We start from the raw sequence: 22,730 nt of genomic DNA on the forward strand, positions 1-22,730 counted from the left end.
TGTAGTTGGTGACGATGGGTGGCGTGGTGATTAAGATGGTTGTTGTGTGATGGCGGTTGTGACGTGGTTGGTTCAAAATAAAGATAGAACAGAAAAACGGCTATCTCAAAGCGTCGCAGCCCGAATGAATCACATAAATCCCACGAGACAACGGATTTGGGGCTAACTACACATGTACTTAGAGATATCTCACCTACGGACCCTTCATGGTGTAATGCGAATTTCCACAGCCGTAACAATACATATAAATATGATTAATTCCTGCTCATACTTTGTCGCACCTCGTTCCTGCTCATACTTTGTCGCACCTCGTTCCTGCTCATACTTTGTCGCACCTCGTTCCTGCTCATACTTTGTCGCACCTCGTGCCTGCTAATACTTTGTCGCACCTCGTGCCTGCTCATACTTTGTCGCACCTCGTGCCTGCTAATACTTTGTCGCACCTCGTGCCTGCTAATACTTTGTCGCACCTCGTGCCTGCTCATACTTTGTCGCACCTCGTGCCTGCTCATACTTTGTCGCACCTCGTGCCTGCTCATACTTTGTCGCACCTCGTGCCTGCTCATACTTTGTCGCACCTCGTGCCTGCTCATACTTTGTCGCACCTCGTGCCTGCTCATACTTTGTCGCACCTCGTGCCTGCTCATACTTTGTCGCACCTCGTGCCTGCTCATACTTTGTCGCACCTCGTGCCTGCTCATACTTTGTCGCACCTCGTGCCTGCTCATACTTTGTCGCACCTCGTGCCTGCGCCTTGCGCGGTGGCACCTCGTGCCTGCTCATACTTTGTCGCACCTCGTGCCTGCGCCTTGCGCGGCGGCACCTCGTGCCTGCGCCTTGCGCGGCGGCACCTCGTGCCTGCGCCTTGCGCGGCGGCACCTCGTGCCTGCGCCTTGCGCGGCGGCACCTCGTGCCTGCGCCTTGCGCGGCGGCACCTCGTGCCTGCGCCTTGCGCAGTGGCACCTCGTGCCTGCGCTTTGCGCAGTGGCACCTCGTGCCTGCGCTTTGCGCAGTGGCACCTCGTGCCTGCGCTTTGCGCAGTGGCACCTCGTGCCTGCGCTTTGCGCAGTGGCACCTCGTGCCTGCGCTTTGCGCAGTGGCACCTCGTGCCTGCGCTTTGCGCAGTGGCACCTCGTGCCTGCGCTTTGCGCAGTGGCACCTCGTGCCTGCGCTTTGCGCAGTGGCACCTCGTGCCTGCGCTTTGCGCAGTGGCACCTCGTGCCTGCTCTTTGCGCAGTCGCACCTCGTGCCTGCTCTTTGCGCAGTCGCACCTCGTGCCTGCTCTTTGCGCAGTCGCACCTCGTGCCTGCTCTTTGCGCAGTCGCACCTCGTGCCTGCTCTTTGCGCAGTCGCACCTCGTGCCTGCTCTTTGCGCAGTCGCACCTCGTGCCTGCTCTTTGCGCAGTCGCACCTCGTGCCTGCTCTTTGCGCAGTCGCACCTCGTGCCTGCTCTTTGCGCAGTCGCACCTCGTGCCTGCTCTTTGCGCAGTCGCACCTCGTGCCTGCTCTTTGCGCAGTCGCACCTCGTGCCTGCTCTTTGCGCAGTCGCACCTCGTGCCTGCTCTTTGCGCAGTCGCACCTCGTGCCTGCTCTTTGCGCAGTCGCACCTCGTGCCTGCTCTTTGCGCAGTCGCACCTCGTGCCTGCTCTTTGCGCAGTCGCACCTCGTGCCTGCTCTTTGCGCAGTCGCACCTCGTGCCTGCTCTTTGCGCAGTCGCACCTCGTGCCTGCTCTTTGAGCAGTGGCACCTCGTGCCTGCTCTTTGCGCAGTCGCACCTCGTGCCTGCTCTTTGCGCAGTCGCACCTCGTGCCTGCTCTTTGCGCAGTCGCACCTCGTGCCTGCTCTTTGCGCAGTCGCACCTCGTGCCTGCTCTTTGCGCAGTCGCACCTCGTGCCTGCTCTTTGCGCAGTCGCACCTCGTGCCTGCTCTTTGCGCAGTCGCACCTCGTGCCTGCTCTTTGCGCAGTCGCACCTCGTGCCTGCTCTTTGCGCAGTCGCACCTCGTGCCTGCTCTTTGCGCAGTCGCACCTCGTGCCTGCTCTTTGCGCAGTCGCACCTCGTGCCTGCTCTTTGCGCAGTCGCACCTCGTGCCTGCTCTTTGCGCAGTCGCACCTCGTGCCTGCTCTTTGCGCAGTCGCACCTCGTGCCTGCTCTTTGCGCAGTCGCACCTCGTGCCTGCTCTTTGCGCAGTCGCACCTCGTGCCTGCTCTTTGCGCAGTCGCACCTCGTGCCTGCTCTTTGCGCAGTCGCACCTCGTGCCTGCTCTTTGCGCAGTCGCACCTCGTGCCTGCTCTTTGCGCAGTCGCACCTCGTGCCTGCTCTTTGCGCAGTCGCACCTCGTGCCTGCTCTTTTCGCAGTCGCACCTCGTGCCTGCTCTTTTCGCAGTCGCACCTCGTGCCTGCTCTTTTCGCATTTGGATTTCTCATTCTTGCAGACAAATAATTTCGACTGAGTATAAAACAGCACACAAGGCCATTGGACCAAAAGCATACTGATCCAAACATAAATAACGAGAACGACACTCAGTGGAACACATTCCTCCACCAGGCTCAACAGTTTGTATCCCACTGATTGGCGGGATCTGGATTCGGGCCTGAACTAAAATTTAATTGGCTTGTTCTTGTTACCTAACCAACTCATCCACCAAGTTTCGTCTGAATTCGTCCAGATCGTTTTGAAATATCCTGCTCACAGAAAGACAGAAAGCCAGACGGGTGAAAACATAACCTCTGTCCACCTTCAGTGACACAGCTGGTGACACTGGTGACCCACACACAGCTGGTGACACCATCACTTTCCTGTGGCATCTCTTCAGAAACCACCTCGTTGCCCTGGGTACCTCTTTTGACTGGGCACCTCATAGCCCAGACTTGAACCCTCTGAACTACTGGTTCTGGGGGGCTGCCAAGGGCTGTCTGTGTAAACTACCCTACCACACTTGATGGTCTGAAGCAGGTGTCAGACTACCTCCAGGCAGTGCCACTTGAGACTGACAGGAAAGAATCCTAACTTTGGAGTTAGGATCAATGCGTGTCTGAACCACCGAGGGGCACACATCGAGAATGTCAATTACAAGGATTTTGCGTAAATGGCAATTTCAGACCTTGGGCTCTCACTAACTCCAGCAGTGACTTAGTGCAATAGCAATCAGTGATAGAAAATACCATGTCATGAGCTTTCAAGAAATGTTTGGTTCACATTCCTGAGGTTTCTGTTTCTTTGTAAATAAACATTTAAAGTTGTATCACTCTTTTTGAAACACCCTGTATGTCTCCAAAAGGTGAATTACATACTTAATAAAACATCTAAAAAGAGTGTCAGTGTAGTTTCACTATCAAGTAGATGTACGTTCGAATACACACTGCAATTAAACATTTGTCCTTCAGGATGAGACTGGCGGTGAAATGGGTGCAGCACAAACTTGTGATGCCATACTCACTTTGACGGAGAATACGATCGCCACAAGGCCAATGATCAAATTGCAGAAGATGGTGTTGAGGATGGACCAAACCAAGTAGTGTGTATACTTTCTGTTTTCGTTCACCTGATGTCCAGCCGCAGATTCCACTGTCAAGGGTACGGCGATGGGTTGCTGTGTGTAGACATTGACAGCGGCAGTGTATTCGTCAGTCCGAGGACATGGAACTTGTCCACCCTGAACATAGACAAATTGTCCACCCTGAGGACACACGAGGTGGCCACCCTGATAGAGTCCTTGTCCAATGGGAATATTTCCCGGATAATTGGGTGTGTAAGGTGGGAGATCTTGGTTGAAAGGATCTGTCTTCGGCTGCATTGGTGCCCCATCAACAGATTTAGGTAATGGTTCCATGGCTCTTACAAGATGATGCTGAGAACCAACTGTTCCCAGGTGTGAAGGATAAGTTAAGCGTTTGGAGAAGTACCTTTGGTAAAGTGAACTCCTTTATCGTACACAGGTGTTGCTCAATCTGTCAGGAATGGCTAACTACTGCAATAAAAGGTACTATCAAGTTTGCGAGTCACTGCACTTCACTCCTCAGCGACATATCAGGTCAATATCTTCAGTTACAGGAAAAAATTGCTCACACGTGACACGCATAGAGAAATAATAAAAGGAGAACGAGTGAATAAGATAACAAACCGAGCTGTACGATTAAACAAAACATGTCCATAAAATACCTGCACTGTCAGAAAGAGGAGAAAACAGAAATGGATAATCATTTTATTTTTTGAAGATAGAGAAAAAAAAAATAATTAAAGAGAAGAAACGTTTAAAGGTCCCATGACATGCAAAACTTTCTGGTTATTTATATATTTACTTGACCTTCCTAGTGAAGAAATCATCCATTTTTAAAAAAAAATCAAAAATGGGATAATTAGAGCAATATTTCGATCATTTCTGGTGCCTTTCACAATAGGGTGTTCCACTTTTGCAAAAGTACTTGCTGGAATGAAGCAATATGTGCCTATCGATTCCACTAGTGAAGTTCGGTGATCGACCAAAGTTTGAAAATATTCCCGCCTTTTTTGACCGTGGGCCGCCATTTTGAAATTTCAGGAAAAATCCATATTTTTGGAAAACAATATTGATTTTTGAATATTTTTTAAAATATACTTCTCTGTGTTTAGATGGCCGAATGCACTTCAGTCGGCACCATTATGACAGTAAGTACCCATAAATATTATTCACAAACTTGTGAATCAGTAGTAGCGTTTTCAGTAGCGATATTTTCAGAATATCAGTAGTAGCGTTTTCATAAAGACATTATTAATGACAAATGAGAGCATGATCAATTATGAGAACAACCAAATATGTTTTAAGCAACATGGTTTTCATACATGACAACATAACAATCTAGCAAACAAGCAACCACACAGATATCTTATAGAGAACATATCGTTTGTTTTGTATAGCCTGGGTAAAGCTTCCTGTGCTCTTCCACGCACTGTAGCAATGCTTGACGTTGTTTCTCATCATTGCACATGTGAATAAAGTCAGACACTAGCTTAATTCGTCTTTCAGCTCGATCATTTACGACACGCAAAGAATTAGCACTTTCGCAAAATTTCCTGTATTACAAGCGAACTTGTCCCACATAGCCACAGGAGCCCTGACCATTGGTCAGTCAAGGTTTATCTGCAAGTACACAAAGAATAAAAAATATATATATTTCATTAGATATACACAAAATATACGATTTCATTAGAGATACACAAAAAAATATACACAAAAAAAATTCAGTACTTTATAAATGACAGTACGCCGCTTGGAAAAGCACATACCTGCGCCAGGCTGAACAGTTTACGTTTTATATCCCACCAAGAGGCCAGATCTGAATCCGGACCTCAACCAACATCGGATCGGCTTGTTCTCGTTCAACTTGTTGTTCGGCTTGTTCAACTCGGCTTGTTCAACCCAACCACCGAGTTATGTCATAATCCGTCCGTAACTTTTTTGAGATATCCTGTTCACAGACAGACAAATAAGCAAGAAAAGTAGTGAAAATATAACCTCCGTCTACCTTCGGTGACGGAGGTAACAATCATTGAATTTAGCGGAACGTGTGGGGTACCTTGATATTAGCGGAAGTATTGGGGCACACAAAGAAAATTTAAAAGAACCCTCCAAAAAAAATGCAAGTGCATGTTTTTCCACAATGAAAAGAAACAGGTGCTTTGTAAAGGTGTGCAGCAGGTAAAGAAACGCGTCAACATGAGGTAAAAAGCCGATTCACCTTCAACTGGGAGTTATTGGGTTACAAGGATTCACAACTTCCATCACAGTGGACCTTGACGGGCCAATTGTGGAGACATGAGGTCTTCAGGAAATGGTAAGAACGGGTCCATGCCCATGTTGAAAACGGGGAAGGCAGGACAAAGTCAAAAACAGATCAGGCCAGAAGAACCTTTGTACCCCTCTCTCCTACGACCACCTGGAGCACAGGTGCACACCTCCAGCTAGGATCGATTGCCTATCTCGTGGTTGCACTTGCGTAATCTTTTGATCGCAGGTCATTTCATGGGCAAAATCCATTTCACCTTATATTTTTATACCTGTCAGCCCATCTAATCATAGCGGTGATCAACCAAATACGGGATGACAATCAACGGTGAGATGCGAGACGTCTCCAAATGATTCCACCATTGTGGTTAATTAAGGGGACAATGTTGAGCACCATGGTAAATACAGGAACACGTTGTGAAACACAATGATGGGATTTTTATCTGTTGTTATTGTAACCCCACACACTGGGAGCGAAAACCTGGGTTCAGCGATTCATTCACTTCTGTTTGTCTGTCTGTCTGTCTGTCTACAAACGTCACTTTATGATCGAAGAACAACTTCATTTCAATTGAATGATATATTTTGAACATCAATCGGAAAAGGAACCTGGAGTTGAGCAGTACGTTGGTTCTGAACTCGTCACGCTCGCACATGCCCAGAGGAGTGTGATCATTTATCTTAGTCTGTCTGCCTCTCGGGTATAATCAATCATTCCAAACAGAAAAAAAGGACACAAACAACAGGCACGAAGAACTAATGTAACGCGTCAAAGTGGTGTAAAGAAGGTGCATCAACGGCGGTAAAGAACTCGTGTAATGTGTTAAGGTGGTGTAAAAGAGGGTGCTGGGCTCCGATGTTCCCAATTTCCCACACATCTGCGATTGATGACAAGAAAGGCCGAGTGGATTAGCTCTTGCAATCAAATTACTTGCTCAATGGTCAACTTTGTACGACGGACGTGCACAGAATGAAGACCGGAGCCAGTCTGACTCCAAAAATATGATCTTTATTAAACCGTGTACATGTTACAATGCTGGTAACGAATAGTAAATGATTATAACACGTGCGCAGTTCAACAGTCAGTCAGAGTCCAGTTCTTAAACTTGGGAGTATTTGCAAATCATTTACTCGAGAATCACTCAAGTAGTTCACCCAGCACTGCGTGTGTCTAATCCTTTGATGCATATAATCACAGGACTAAGAAATAATTGCATCGAGGTTTCTAAGCGGAGAACACAAAAGAGAAGGAATTTTGGAGTTCCGTTCTTTTCCCGGCTCTTGGCAAAAACATGTGGATTTCAGATGCGGACCGAATGTCATGCAGGTGGAGGGGCTGACGGGCAGAGGCACAGAGGTGTAGCTTAACTCGGGCTCCCCACTGTTATGTATCAAAATGGCGGGTGCCAGGCAACGAGAGTCGCAGTCACACGGGTCTACAGTCGGCATAACTTGAGGGGCCAGGCCACGTGTGGTGCAGTAAGCGAATGTCCCCGTACGTGTCGGATGCATTTAATACCTCCCCTAATCTGAGTTGGTGAAAAGAGATGGGTTTAACTGTCAAAGATGTTAAATACATCACGACGGTATATGTAAATGTAAGATGCATTGATGTACACAAACAAACTTTCACTACATACTCAGATTGATGAAATTTCCTTCGGCCACCCTTAAAACTCCTTTACCCTCAGTTTTCTCTCACATCGTCCGACCTACACTTTTCTCAATTCAACATATTTTACCCATCTCGTTTTAACAGACTCATTCACTGCAAGGCCAAAAGTATGTGGACACTCTTTCTAATTAGTGGATTCGGCTATTTCAGCCACACCCAGCGCTGACAGGTGTATACAATTAGAATGGAGGCAAATCCCAGCAACAATGTTCCAACATCTCGTGGAAAGCCTTCCCAGAAGAGTGGAGGCTGTTTTAGCAGCAAAGGGGGGGACCAACTCCATATTAATGGCCATGATTTTGGAATGAGATGTTGGAAGAGCAGGTGTCCACATACTTTTGGCCATGTCACGGAGATAAGACCTCATTATCCTGACGCTTAAAAATTATGTTTTTTAAAAAACCAATAATATTGTAGTCGGCTGTTTGTCCTTCACACTATCTCCTCCTAAACGGTTGTACAGAAATTTACCAAACTTGGTCGTTATTAACACCACGTGGCATGAAGATGCAAGAACAGTTTCATTCTTGGCCCTGCCCTCAAGGGTGGGGTCAAAAGCTCAAACACCAAAAATTGTAATTAGGGGCACATTTCAAAACATTATTTCATGAAACTTCATAAGTGCAATCACCATTGGGGGGGGAATGCATGAAATTTTGATTTAACAATTGGATCATTCCTCGTGAAACTTTTTGCCATCTTTTAAACTCGGGTTTTGGTAGGAAGTGGGGATTTGATATGACGCACCATCGACATCGCTCTCGTTGATACTCTTTCATCCAAGAGTTTCCGAGAACTGTGAGCCCTTTTTTTTATATTGAGATTCCAGATACTGCACTTTGCTGATAAAGTACAGCAGAGTTTTGTACGTCGGTGGAAAAAATAAAATTGCTGCAACCTCAGCAATGTGGTCTTTTTTGTTTACACGAGCATTGAACTGGTGGCTTTGTTGACAGAGGTTGAACAACATAACTTACATCAGTTACAGTTCAGTAATAATACAATGCAGGAATTTGCAATTTTCTTATTCCAGAAACATTTTATTTACTGTTAACAACCCAGGTGTTAACTTTAGGAAACACACATACACACACTTATTCACAAAAAAAATTTAAAATCAATTTGTCTGATGCTCTCAGGGATCAGACGTTATTTGTTTTTATTTTCCAGTTGCAAAATGCAATTCTCATCAAGTCATGAACAACGCGCTCAATAAAGGCCTCGCCTAGCACAAGACATAATGACGCACCACCATCATCTTACTAAATCCATCATCCTAACGCAGTGTCGAGCATTCAGCCCGTCGCCAACGGACGTCACATAGTTAGAGTTATGATGTTCAACTGCCATCGGCAATGGGACGGCTGGATACTGAGACGACGTGCACTTTCGTAAAGGCCTAGCCTAGCGCTAGATGTAATGCCAGAATGAAGTCCTAGCGAAAAGAGCGTGACAGACAGAGGGACAAACGGAGAAATTCGGCTACTTTAATATACTGATGATAATTTTGCCTCAAATCTCAATTATTTAAAGACATGAGGAATTTACATCCCACCTTGTGCTCCTGGATGTGAACACATCGTACATCTCCGGCAATACCCATAAAGGTACCGACCGGTACCGGTCATCAGTTTGTCATGTCCACAAACAGGTCAATGACTTCACTATATTCCATGTGGTTTTACAGCCTCTGCTGTTTTGACCTCTCCACTCTCATCTGACCATGGCATTCATAATCAGAGTAACCTTCTGGTAAGGGATAATATTGTGACGTCCACGGGACTTGAACAGTCCCGCTAATGTAGAATGAGCCGAAACGATGGAGGCGGTTTATCCTCTACAACCCAAAGATGGCGGTTCTAATCGCTCTACCGCAAACGGGACGAGGAAGGTGGCACGAGTCGCTTTTCACTGAGTTGATGATGTTTATTTCTCTAACCAGAAATAACAAGACTCGGCAAGAAGAGGGATCCGGGGCGATTCGATGGGATGGTGGTGTGGGTTCGGGCGTGGGGAAAACACAGACAATTCCAATGAATATACAAATCTCAAACCCTCTAAGGTGCCAGGTACACACACACACACACACACACACACACACACACACACACACACACACACACACACACACACACACACACACACACACACACACACACACACACCACGTAGCTGGTCCTGGTGGTCAGGCTGGCCCGTGGTGTGGACGCAACAGTCCCTGGATTGGCGTCGGACGAGCTGGCGTTGCGCTCGTCAGGGGCAGGAGACACCCTAGTGCTGTCGACCTCCTGGTCCTGGCCCAAGTCCGCTCACAGCTGCCAGGGAACCAGTTCTGGCGCCAAGTTGCCAGCAGGAGAGGGAGGCAGGTCCGCCCGCCATTCGACCCCATACTCCGAGCCAGCAGAACCCCAGAGCCAACCAAGGTGAGGAACGAGGCTCAGGAAGGCCTCGAGACACGATGAAACCAGGGCCGAATCAGCGCAACAACACAGCACGCTCCCAGCACAACAACCTCCACCAAAACGGTTTTTCTGTACCAATCTTCTTCCTCTTCTCTTTTCCCCGAACAGAACCTTTTTATCCTCCCGTCCTCGTCACTTCCAATCGAGCCGTTTTATTGGCCCACCGCCGTCGCCTTCCGCCAATCGTGATCACGGGGCGGAGCCATCCGCAGCACTGTCCTGTGACGTCACGGCAAGCCTCCAGGGACTACTAAAAGGGGTTTACGCAGACACACTTACCCTATCCCGTGTCCCTATCTAATTACGTGACAATTATCATTTCCCCCCTTGAAGAAATGAACATTTACTAGACAACTTATCACCACTGAATTGCTACTTATTACATCGAGATCCTGGTAAACTCGAACAGCATGGCATACCTAATTAAACATCCTAATTACCCTTTGAATGCATACCCCCCCCCCAAACGTAACAATATAAAGGCTCTTGTTGTAATCAGATCAACTCCATTGGTAACCTACCAATTGCCCCAGGGAGACGTCGCACATTCACACTTTTGTTCCTCTTTTCTCCCATCTGTAAAACAGCTCTCCTGAGGCAGTTCTATCCCACTCTTCGCTAGTCTATGGTGAGACACCATATCATCCCACAATCTTTTTGCACCCTGTGGTGACCAAGATATTGATAATGATGTCTTTCATGAAGAGCAGGAGAGGTGCTGCCACACTAAAATTGTGGATTCTAACCCAAATCAGCTTCAGTCGAACGTAAAGCCTGACAAGCCAGTTCATGAAAGACTTGGGTCAAAAAAAAAACCTTCCCCGGCCGATTCCGCAAGGTGGGAATAATCTGGGATGGAAGAAAAAGTAGTAGTGGTGCATGTCCACAAAATGAAAGATTTCAATTCTTCCTCCCCTTTCCCCACATGCTTATGGAAAACGAGGAGTCAAATTAGACCTGGCCAGCTTGCATATTTTAATTTTGAGGCCTCACTCTCGATATATTTTTGGCACAGAGAGACTGAAGACAAAGATGAGTAATGCTGGGAAGGGAGTGAAACCCGATTCAATGAAGTGCTAGACAATGTTCCCCAACTTTTCCCTTTCTTTCCGCTCCTCTTTTTTCGGCTTCTTAGGCTTCCGAAACTGTGCCCAAGGGTGTGGAGTGTCCACACCACACACCCTGTGCTTCCAGTCCTGGAAATAACCCCGGAAACCATCAATTTTCTCCAGGTAGATGTTTGGTGAAAAGTACTGCAAACAGAGAAAAGGACAGTAAAATAGGTGCATGAGAGACATGCACACAGACAGACATTGAGATGGAAAGTGACATGGACATACTAGAAGAGAGAGGGATACAGACATGAGAAAAAGATAATACAATGCAAAGTGAGGTAAAGGAAGCGAACTTCACCATTATGGAACCTCACCTTGTCCATACCAGGAGGGTACCGTGAGGCAAACTCTAACTGATGTAAGATGACCTCATTGACAGGAAGACGAGACTTCTCCATATCATTAAGCAAGGAATTGAGGTAAGTGTAGTCGAGCTTCCGGACAGCATTGCTCACCAGTGCACCCAGGACTTTCTGATTGGGCTCCATGCCTGACATCTGCAACACACAAAGCCATAGGCTCAACAGATTTACTCCACTAAAATCATCGGATAGAGCAACAAACAAGGTGACAACCTATAGCGGCATGCAACAGCGCATGGTGACCCTCGAGGTAACCGTGTCGTACTCGCATATCGTTTAAGAGGCGTATTCCATCTGCTTCCTTCTTGCAGCCCACAGCAAGGCAGCAGTACGTGGCCATGTCTGGGATGAGGCCTTGCTCTGCGATCAGTCCAATAACCTCCTACAGGGAAACAGAAATATCAAACTACAAAATGCCACATATATGTGTTTTGCCAAAATGTGTTGCTGTCCAATCATCAAGGTAAGAAAGAAGTAGTCCATGGTCTGTTGTCAGACGTAAATCGGGTCTACAAAGCACCACTTTCATGCCACTCCTGATTGTGATTGAAAAATATTTCCTCGCTTGGTGATAGGCAGAGATTAACGTTCCTTTGTGACATCATGGTACAAGGTGCAATGCGGTGAGAAACAATAAATATACCCATCAGAGATGGGGAATCCCCCGCCATTGAAATCAATGTTGACGCCCAGCCGGACGGATGGACGACCCGGGTGACAACAATATCGCCCTTCCGCCACGCGGCGGGGGATAATAAAAATGAAGTCAATGGCAAGCACATGTATATAAACACATTCTAATATAAATAGATGAGGGGGGTGTGTGTGTGTGTGTGTGCATCATGTTTTTTGTAGAGTTATACTCAAGCATTCTGATGTGGAATGGGACACACCAAAATGATCGTCATGACCTCCTGAGTTGATTTGGCTAATTAACAACAAATAAATCCGTTGGAATTCCCACATTTTAAACAAATGCCATGTTAAGGTTAAGGTATTACAAAATATAGTAGAAGGGCACTCGGTAGAGCACATACCTCCGCCCTGTAATGCCTGATCCACGAGAACATATCTGGCCCATTACATGTTTGACATATTGTGCTATGTATCATTTATGGGCCTATCTCTCAATGGTGAAGAATCACTTCAAAAATTCTTGTAGTTGGATTCGGATCTTCACCAAAATCTAATCAGTTCGTCCTTGTCAAACACCCAACCTGTCCACCAAGTTTCATCCGAATCCATCCACAACTTTTTGAGATATCGTGCTATATATTAGTGTAGCCCTATCTCTCAATGGTGAAGTCACTTAAAATTATTGGATCCGGATCCGGATATTCACCAAAATCTAATCAGTTCGTCCTTGTCACACACCCAAGGTGTCCACAAAATTTCATCCGGATCCGTCCACAACTTTTTGAGATATCTTGTACACAAACAAAGACAGACAAACAAGCAGACAAGGGTGAAAACATAACCTCCTTCACCTTCAGTGGTGGAGGTAATCACAAAAACAATGATAAATATTGTAACAAAGCATATATTAATCAACACGAATACTATTTACAATAAAAATAAGAATAGTAGGTTCATATTGCAATAATAACAAGCCTGGTGTTGGCTTAGTGGTTAGGGTGGTGGCTTGGGATCCCAGGGTCCTGAGTTCAAGCCCCGTTGGCTGCTGAATTAACACCAGGGGGTTGACTCAGCCTGTCATCCTTCCGAGGTCGGCGAAATGAGTGCCAGTGTACTGGTCCCGGTGTATGCCCCAGTTAGAATAGGTGTACCATATCCCTGTGTGTCGTAAGAGGCGACCAGGGTTGGCGTCAGGAAGGGCATCCGGCCATAAAAAACATTGCCTCAAGAAAAAGCCAAACCCCTGCACAGCAGGGAAAAATGGCTGTAAAAACGGTCATATATATTGCAATAATAATAATGAACATATAATCCCCGCGTTATCCCCAATCACATCTGGGCTTGGTGAAAGGCAAGCTTATGCTCAAGCAGTTCAGCAGGGTGGGTATGCAACAAGGCAATGAAGACCAATGAAAATTTGGTCCATCGAACCACCGGGCCCACTAGTCCCCCTCAAACAAATGGGTTCAACTTTTGAATAATTAAAATACAAAACAAAACAGTGCTTGCAATGGAAATACAATCTGTAATCCAACTCAACTGCTGGTGGGGATCAAAGGGATGAGGGAGGGAGGGGATACCGGGGTGGAAGGGGGGTGAGAGATGCCTCCATTCCTCAATCTCACCTTTTGCCTGCGGAACCTTCTTGTAACTGTTACCTGCTGCTCTTCCCTCCATTCTCTCAAAACTGCTGCTGGGTTTTTTTTTTCTCGCCACACTCACACCTGAGTTTTTCTATAGTCCCTGTGGCCTTCCCTTCTCATCCTGCAGTGCACCTATACGTTAAAAGTCCTTCAGTTTGTTCACCTGCCACGCTGTCATTTAGCTCTTCTGTGTGCTTCAACTTCTATATTAAAAAAAAATTACCCCCCGGTCATCTCTGTAATGTTTTTTACTATCATAATCAATGAACTGTTGCCAGATATCTCCTAAAATAACAGACTAGATAGGTTTTGAAAATGACAACTTTCAAAACTTTTGTGACCTCGTGACCTTCACCCTGACCTCGAATCCGGGGAAAAATATGTCGTTGGGTATCACCCATCGACCTCCACCCACATACCAAATTTCATCAAGATCGGAAGTAAAAAGTTTTCTTTGTACCGGAGGCGTTTTTGACCATCTTCCAGGTTACGTGGCGGCCAAACGGGACGGAAATTCAAAAATCTGTCCGGTTAGATACAAGATAATATTTTTTACTATCATAATCAATAAACAATTGCCAAATATCTTGTGGAATGGCAGACGAGATAGGTTTTGAAAATGGCGATTTTTATAACTTACATGACCTCGTGACCTTGAACCTGCACAAAAGTTATATCGTTGTGCAACACTCATCGACCTCTACCCACATACTAAGTTTCACCAAGATTGGAAAGAAAAATTGACGGATGGACGGACGTACGGACATTTGGTCCGGCTTTATTAGGTCATCTCGGAAGAGATGACCTAACAAGACCATGTACGTGCCATCATATTAGAACGAGTATAAAATCCCATCAAAAAAGACGGTTTGGAATTATTTTATTCAAAATATTCAAGGAGACTGGAAGATATGATGTTTCGTAGCAAGAAAAAGGGTTATTTTTAAACACTACGTGAACAAATGTAACCCTATTTTATCTTCTGGGATGTTTCATTTTGATGGTACAGCCTTGTTAGCATGCCAAAGTCTGAAGCCTCGGCTTAGCGTCAAGTGGGCTTATATCTTCCTTAATTATTAGACACCCTCCGTACGTAAATGAATGCTTCTTTTACTCTGCACGTGCTGCACATCATGTGCAACGAATTTCACCTCCCTGTGCTTTGTATTTATTGTTATATTTTAAACGCATCTATACACCACCCTTGAAGCCCGGTTGCAAGTCACCGTCTACATTTCCAATAGAAGAGATGTAATTACTCTTTTCTGAGAAATGTTTTTCGAGTTTTTTTTTTTTTTAACCTGAAAAAGACCCCGTAGTGAACACACAGTCGTGTTGAAAGATTGGCCTTCAAAACCCAACTCAAATCGTCCACATGAAGGGGGACAGACAATACACTGTGTTTTACATAGGTAGATAAGATGATGCATGTCCCATCTTCCCTTCCAAAAAGGTTCCGTACCTGGGTAACAGTTAACCGAGCTATGAGAATAACCCCTTACTATGTACGATTACAGCTTTACACCACAAGGGTTGACCGATCTCCCATTTGAACAGTAGGATTTTCTTTTGGCTCAAGTATGCCAACCAGAAGTGGATGGAGGTGATGTTCTCAGCCCTGTTTGTCTGTCATTTGACTGCCTGTGAGCATATCTCAAAAATTTGTCAATGGATTCAGACAAAAATAAAAATAAAAATTGGTGGACAGGTTGGGTGCATGACAAGGAGAAATTTGTTAGATTTTGGTGAAGGTCCAGATCCGGATACTAGGATTTTTGTACGGCCTATCAGTGGGATACAAAACGTAAACCGTTCAGCCTGGCAGAGGTATGCACCCTACCGTGTGCCGTTCTAGTTAACTATGCGTAGCAACCCAAACCGAGCGATTGCTCAAATCAGATAATGCGAGATGGTAAATGGACAAAGAGTTGACCTTCACCATCAACCTTCCCATGGTATTCAAGGCCATCTCCACTCATGGCTCGCAGACTTCCTCTCCTGTCGCAGTCAATGTGTGGCCCTAAATGGAGTTCTTTCATCCCCTCTTCCTGTGCAGGCTGGAGTTCCTCAAGGTAGCGTTCTGGGCCCTGTTCTTTTTCTGGTTTTCATCAATGATCTCTCGGACCCTCTGGAAAATCCTCTATTTCTCTTTGCCGACGACTCCACCCTCTGCCGTACCATCTGTCATCCCTCAGACCGGCAAGCAGCAGCTTCTTCACTCACTGCAGATCTGGATAAAATCACAAACTGGTCCAACACGTGGAACATGTCTTTCAATCCAGACAAATCTCACACTCTCACTACGTCTCTTCGAAAGGACCGTTTACAAAACCCCCCCATCCACTTTCTCAACAATCCTCTGGAAGAAGTCTTTTCTTTCAAGCTTCTAGGTCTCACTATCTGCCATGACCTTTCCTGGGAAAGTCACATTTCCAACCTTGCCTCAAAAGCCAGTCGCCGACTGGGAATCCTCCGTCGTGCTAAGTCCTTCCTCGGCCCTCTTGAGCTCCTGACCACTTACAAAGCTTTTGTCCGTAGCCTGATGGAGTACTGCTCTCCCCTCTGGGCTGGTGCTCCTCCCACCTTTCTCGGCTTCACGCTGTCGAAACCAGGGCATTTAAGATCATCGGCATCTCCCGCAATGAAGCTGAGTCTTTGGGCCTCTCACTCAATCACCGCAGGTTGGTCGGTGGTCTTTCTGTCTTCTACCGACTCCTCTCCAGCCTTGCCCCCCTGCTCTCTCTGCGATTTGTCCCCACCACATTTCCACAGGGCGCTCAAGGTCCGCCAACAACCCCCTTCTGGTAAAACTACCAAAATCACGAATCACTGCTCATCTTCACTCTTTCATTCCTCTTTTTTCCCGCCTTTGGAATAAACTTCCTCACTCTATTCTTTCCCATTCTTCCCTCCAGGCTTTCAAAACAGCTGTTCACCACCACCTCTTATCTTCCCCCATCCAAATCCTCGATCTTTTCTACCCCCGATAATCCACCCAAGCCCACTTCCTTCATTTCTCCTGCTTTCCTTCCTGAAAGTCCCTGAAATGTCCATCTTCTCTTCGCCATGTTCCCCGTCCCATCCCCATCCCTCTCCCTTCCACAGTTCACCTAATGTGTCTGTTCCCCACTGTTTTGTCCCTTCCACTCCCGCCCCTCTTGTCTCATGCCTCCTTGCTGTGAGTTGTGTGTTAGCTCTCATACGAGCCTCGACCAAGGTATACAAAAAAAAAAAAAAAAAAAAACCATGGCAAAGAGATAAAGACTCTCATGGATCTTACAAACAAAATAAAACCACCACCTTGAATCTTTAAAATATCGAGGTCCATAATTTATTCCAAATAAGGGATTTTACCTCAATGCTACTTACTGGTCCAATTATAACACTGAAGTTATAAACTTTATCAAACCTTCAGGGGAATAGAAATCTGATCAAAGAAATGAATGGATCACATTGAATAAACACCCAATCACAGACCATAATCACACAACAGTTTATTCACATTGAATAAACACCCAATCACAGACCAGATATGGCAGCATCACAAGCAACAACAAATAAAACACATTATGGTCCTGGCACCACAAAGGCAAGAGCACAATATCTTAGATGTGAGGGATCTTAGCGTCCCTCCCAGGAGATCGATCGGCTATTTTAGTACCGTGGACTGTTCAAACAGAACTGACCTGGACTATACGACAACAACAACAAAAATCACTATGGTTGCACTTGCTGATTTATGGGATGCAAAATGCCATAAAAGGATGCAAAAATCAAAAGCTCACCTTTGCTGCCTGCAGGTCGCCGCGCCGTGCTCGTCTCCGTAACAAAATATTGTAGAACCCGAGGTCAAGGCGAAGGTTGAAGACTGCAAGTTGTTGGAGGAGGTTCAGTTCAGCCTCAACGGTAGGCTCCAAGATCTCCAGAAGCAACGTGGAGGTACGCACGTCTGGAGGCACGGCGTCATCTTTCATACGGCCAAGAAACACTTTAGGGCCGCCGAGTAGAGCAAGCCGTTGCCATCGTAATGGTGAGGGCATCAACGCAACTATCCGCTGATCCGAAAGGGCATCTTCTGGGTGGAACGTAGAAGACGGTAGTAATTCCGCTTTCTTCCGTTCATAAGTGGTCAGTGTCGCACTTGCAGGAACACGCTCCTGTACACTGAGAACTTGCTCAGTCCATGATCGGTCATCAGGTTCGCACTGCAACATCGGTGGTGGAATTGCTCCCGGTGTCGGCTTGCATGGTGTCGTTCCCAAAGCAGAAGTCAATAGCGCCTCACCTTCATGGTCTGCCTTTTTACTTTTCAACTTATTTTTCCCCGTCAAACCCAAATCCCTATTTATGAGTAATCGCCGTTTCAGCGATACTACATTAAGCTTACTAGGTGCATGAGAAACCTTTTGCCCACCCTGGCCCTGCCTGTCTGTTCCCAAAAGGAGGGACGATAGCGTGTGCCCATTTTCCATCGAGAGCGCAGGCTTCCCAGCCTCCAGCAACAGACGTGTGGCGACATCTGGGTCCCCGAGCTCACAGTCCCGTGCAGCAACAAGCAGAAGATTGTAACATTGTGCAGATCTTTCGAACCCGAACCGCACCATTTCCTGCCACACCTGCAGTGCAAACAAGTTCATTGATTAATGGAATTTAAACTCGTCATGGGGAAGGGACATTAGTGCCAGGTGATACGAGACATCGAGTTTGTGAGGCCCGGTACCCTGCAGACCTGAAGTGCACATCGGAAACCGGTCTTGCCATCCTTGCTGCAGGCTCGAAGAAGCAGGGCAAAGGTAGTGTTTGTGGGCCAATGGCCTTCATCCTGCATGCACTGGTTGTGGAACATGACCTCAAGAGGTTAGTGGAAAATGACAAAGAACAATAAAAGCCTCGTCTTCTAAAGGATACGGAGCAAGATTTAATCTTGGGGAAAAAGTAAGGCATATTGGTGGGGCAAGGGAAAGAACATGTTGTTTACAACTTTTACAATACACCGAGTATAGAACTAGGGAATGATATGTGTGGATGGGGATGGGGGAGGAACGAGGAAAAAAAAAAGTTCAAACTTCAAATACAGATGAGAAGAGAGACATTGCCAAGCTTTTCGTATTGCACACTTCTGGACAAAAACAATAATGCTGGAAATCAAGGAGTAAAGAAAATTATCCTCAAACAAGGCTGCAAATTGGCTCACATGACTGTCTCTGATTGGCCGATGTCGATGCATGTCATAATTGAGAGTAAGAGGCACTGAGGGAACCAGACTTCCCACAATGCTGCAGTTGCATCACAACAAGTGAAACATTTTCACAACCTCTTTCGAGAGAGAGAGAGAGAGAGAGAGAGAGAGAGAGAGAGAGAGAGAGAGAGAGAGAGAGAGAGAGAGAGAGAGAGAGAGAGAGAGAGACCGGTAGGGATCCGCTTGGATCGAAGCGCTGGATACTTTGCTTTTCATTCAGACCGATCCACCGACGAAGATTCATTGCCAAGACATATTGGTTCACATACAATTGTTCCTCTGCCTGGCAAGATTTTTTTCTATTGCGTATTTTGCCAACTGGCACTCCTCGCAGGACTACCATTTGAAAAATAAAACCTCAATCAAAAATCGGCTCGAGTAAAATTTTTGAAAGATCTCGAAGTGTTTAATTCCGAAGTCTCGTTTCTCCACATTCAAAACTGTAGGACAAGTATTGAAAATAGTGAACGTAGGTCGAGAAAAAGTATTTTTTCGAATTTTGCGTATTTCAGCCCCGACACCCTTGGTGATCGAATCTGGAAAAATGCTGTGGGTCAATTTTATAGTAGTTATTAAACTCTATCCATACACCGAATTTGATCGTTCTGCCGTCGACGGTTTCTGAGGTCAAGGTCACTCAACATATTCCCTGGTTCGTCACCTGTCCACATTCGGAGGGCTGCCATTTGGAAATTATGAGAGATAGAGGAACGTTATGCTGTCGCGATAACTAGATGGGGATGCAAGGAATAAGCAGGAGTTGGTCTGGTCGCTCTTCCTATCATAGAAGCCACGCTACGTCAGTTACCGTTTGGGTTCTTAAAACGTGGTTTTTCGGCCGCTGCATAGCAATGGGTGGTTGCTTAGCAACGAAACTCAAACGCGCACACTCCCAGCCCATATGGCACCTGTTCGCCAAGTTTCATCAAAATCGGTTTGTTGGTTTGTGCTGTGGAGCCTCACGTTGCAGACACACACACACGGAAAACCCGACAATAACGGATATCTAGCGAATCCCAAGAAAGACAGAGACAGAGACAGAGACAGAGACAGAGACAGAGACAGAGACAGAGACAGAGACAGAGACAGAGACAGAGACAGAGACAGAGAGAGAGAGAGAGAGAGAGAGAGAGAGAGAGAGAGAGAGAGAGAGAGAGAGAGAGAGGGAGAGTGTGTTTGTGTCTGTGTGTCTGTGTGTCTGTGTGTCTGTGTGTGTGTGTGTGTGTGTGTGCCACAGTGCTCGGGCCACGGTCTGAAACCAATGAGCATCATCGTTCTCTGCACATCCTCGATTCAGCATCTTCCATTTGATCACAGAATCACAACTTTGGACAAGCATTTTGTAGCCAAGTAGGCCCCAGTGGTGGCTCAATGCCTGTATACATCGACAGACTTTCCAAAGATTCCACACGACCTGCACTACGCCACCCAGTGTCCTGGAAAATCAAACAGGTTCGAGTACACGACATGCTGCGGGATGGCAAACATTAAGCTGCACGGCACAAAAACACTTTTCATACAACAGAGGAGGTGAAAGTTGGACGGTGCAACCGTATGTCCACCTTTAAAATAGCACGGTACCTGTATAGCATCCAACGTGTGCTCCAAGTCTGCACAGTGGGCATAAGCCTTGATAAGCGCATGCCAGGTGACCTGGTTAAGCTTGTACTCGCACCGAACCAACTCCTGTCGCAGCTTTTCAGCTCGTGCAAAGCCATCCGTGGACCAAGGGGACTCAGCACACGCGTTGAACAGAGCGGTGTACGTGGCATCCGTCGGCACCAAGGCTCTCTTCTTCATCTGTGTATAGAACATTCCACCATTAATCACAACTTTGCTCATCACATCATCACACTACAGATAAATTGCGTCATCTCCGGAGAAGGCCGATCAAAACTTGCTGGGCACAGCAAAACAGCCGTACGATTTGAATATTATCCAGCATAAAAATAAATGAAGAATGTTAACAATGCAAAAAGAGAGAAAATCCTTGCTTCTTGATTCCAAAATGTGGTTTTAAAGAGAGTGCTTCGTCGTAGTTCCTCAAAGGGGAACACTAACACTCAGACCACGTCGACTCGAATTTATCCCTTGATACCCCACAAAACAGATATGAAGTGTCTTTTTCCAATTTGCAATTTATAAAGTGGGTAATTTTGCGATTAAAAGTCAAAATCTTATTATTATTAGCACCTGGGAGTCAACTGTGATAACCATCATGTCTTCTCGTTACATCGCAGTATGATTTTGCTCAAACGGCGAATAATTTTGGATTGTCCACAAATATGCCGAGTCGATGCGTCCTTGGTGGTTGTAGTACTACAAAAAGAGATGGTTTCATGCTAGACTAGGAATACCCCAGAAATACCTCTGGCTACGGCTTCCCCTCCACTCCCACCTCATGTTTATATGTGTACTGTAACGTCCACCAAACAGTGATGACTCCATTTACATCTCACTATCCGAAAACATGGACCAACTTCTATCCTCTCATCCGAACTCTCTCTTCCTCATATGTGGTGACTTCAATTGTCATCATGCCAGTTGGCTGGGTTTTGGGAACCTCTCTCACCTGCCATGGCACTTCAGAAAATGATTTCTGCTACTCATCGAGACTGACTAAATCGGTCAACTTCCCGACCCGGACCTCAACCAACAGTACTCCATCTCTTCTGGACCTGACTGACAAATTTCCCTGAAAATATCTGCTGTTCTTTCTCCGCTCCAATCGGTTCTTCTGACCACATGCTTGTCAAAGTGGACATCTCTCTGGCTGTTGTCAGAGAACCACCTCAGTGCTTTCGAGTCTGGCTTTTCACTCAAGCCGACTGGCAGGGTCTCAAAGCAGCCATCAAACTTCTAAACTGGTCTCCCATCACTACTTTCTCCAACATCAACTCATCCTGCGAATTCTTTCAAAGAAACTTCCTCTCCCTCATGCACAGATTTATCCCCTCTCGTCTTCAGTTGTCCTACCCTTCCTCCCGCCCTTGGTTCACTGAAGCTTGTGATGAGGGAGTTGTCCTGAAACAACTTGCCTTTGCCTCATGGAAAGCAAACCCAACTGAGGGTAATCTCAATTCCTTCCATAAAGCTCGGAACAAGTGAGCATCTACCCTCAGGAGAGCCAGAAAACAACATCTTTCCAATCTCAAGTCTGAACTCTCAAACCTCTCTCCCTGCTCCAAATCCTGGTGGTGTCTAATCAAATCTGTTTCTCATGTATGTTCCCCCTCCATCCCCTCTGTTACCTCAAATGGCCACACTGCTGATACCGCACGTGAAAAGGTTGAATGTCTAAACTCGGTGTTTGCATCAAAATCTTGTGTCCGAAACCCATTACCCAGTCGCACACAACTTTGTCTCTGGACTCTGCGTCCTTTTATCCTGACAAGGTAGAGAGCTTGCTTACAAACCTCGACTCAGATTCTGCAACCAGTCCAGACGGCATCAGCCCAGGAGTCCGAAAAACCTGCTCCTCTGCTCTTGCTACCCTCTGTCTGTTCTATTCACCCTCCCATTTGCTCAAGGTCATCTGCCATCTGCTTGGAAATCAGCAAACATTACCACCCTGCATCAAAAATGTGCAAAAACAGATCCCTGCAACTACAGACCAATCAGCCTTCTCCCAATCATCGTCAAGGTCATGGAATCCATAACCGCTTCAGACATCAAATCCTTCCTCTTCTCCAATGGTTTAATTTCCGATCATCAATTTGGATTCAGACCAGGTCACTCCCCCCCTGGATGTGCTGCTTCTGCTCTCCCAACAATGGATGGAGGACCTCAATGCCAGACATGAAATCAGAGCCATATCCCTTGCCATATCACGTG

General features: G+C 46.3%; 1 protein-coding gene across 2 annotated transcripts in view; it reads right to left on the minus strand.

Moving 5' to 3' along the window:
• Positions 1–3,757: 3,757 nt before the first annotated feature.
• PTCD1 (pentatricopeptide repeat domain 1) overlaps positions 3,758–22,730 on the minus strand; it is a 39,670-nt gene continuing 20,697 nt past the window's right edge. The window contains exons 3-10 of one of the 2 annotated variants that reach the window (XM_085856612.1): positions 20,478–20,696; positions 18,387–18,488; positions 17,443–18,273; positions 11,644–11,760; positions 11,331–11,513; positions 5,718–11,154; positions 5,266–5,447; positions 3,758–5,119 (exon numbers count right to left, since the gene is read on the minus strand). In XM_085856612.1, the coding sequence (XP_085712738.1) occupies positions 10,978–11,154; positions 11,331–11,513; positions 11,644–11,760; positions 17,443–18,273; positions 18,387–18,488; positions 20,478–20,696 (1,629 nt within the window). In that variant the 3' untranslated portion in view covers positions 3,758–5,119; positions 5,266–5,447; positions 5,718–10,977. Of the gene's footprint in view, positions 5,120–5,265; positions 11,155–11,330; positions 11,514–11,643; positions 11,761–17,442; positions 18,274–18,386; positions 18,489–20,477; positions 20,697–22,730 lie in introns of both variants that reach the window. The other variant, XM_085856611.1, reaches the window with a different exon arrangement.

This window comes from Eptatretus burgeri, chromosome 15 (genome assembly GCF_056783735.1).
Source record: "Eptatretus burgeri isolate ZD-2024b chromosome 15, Ebu_testis_v1, whole genome shotgun sequence".
NCBI lineage: Eukaryota > Metazoa > Chordata > Myxini > Myxiniformes > Myxinidae > Eptatretus > Eptatretus burgeri.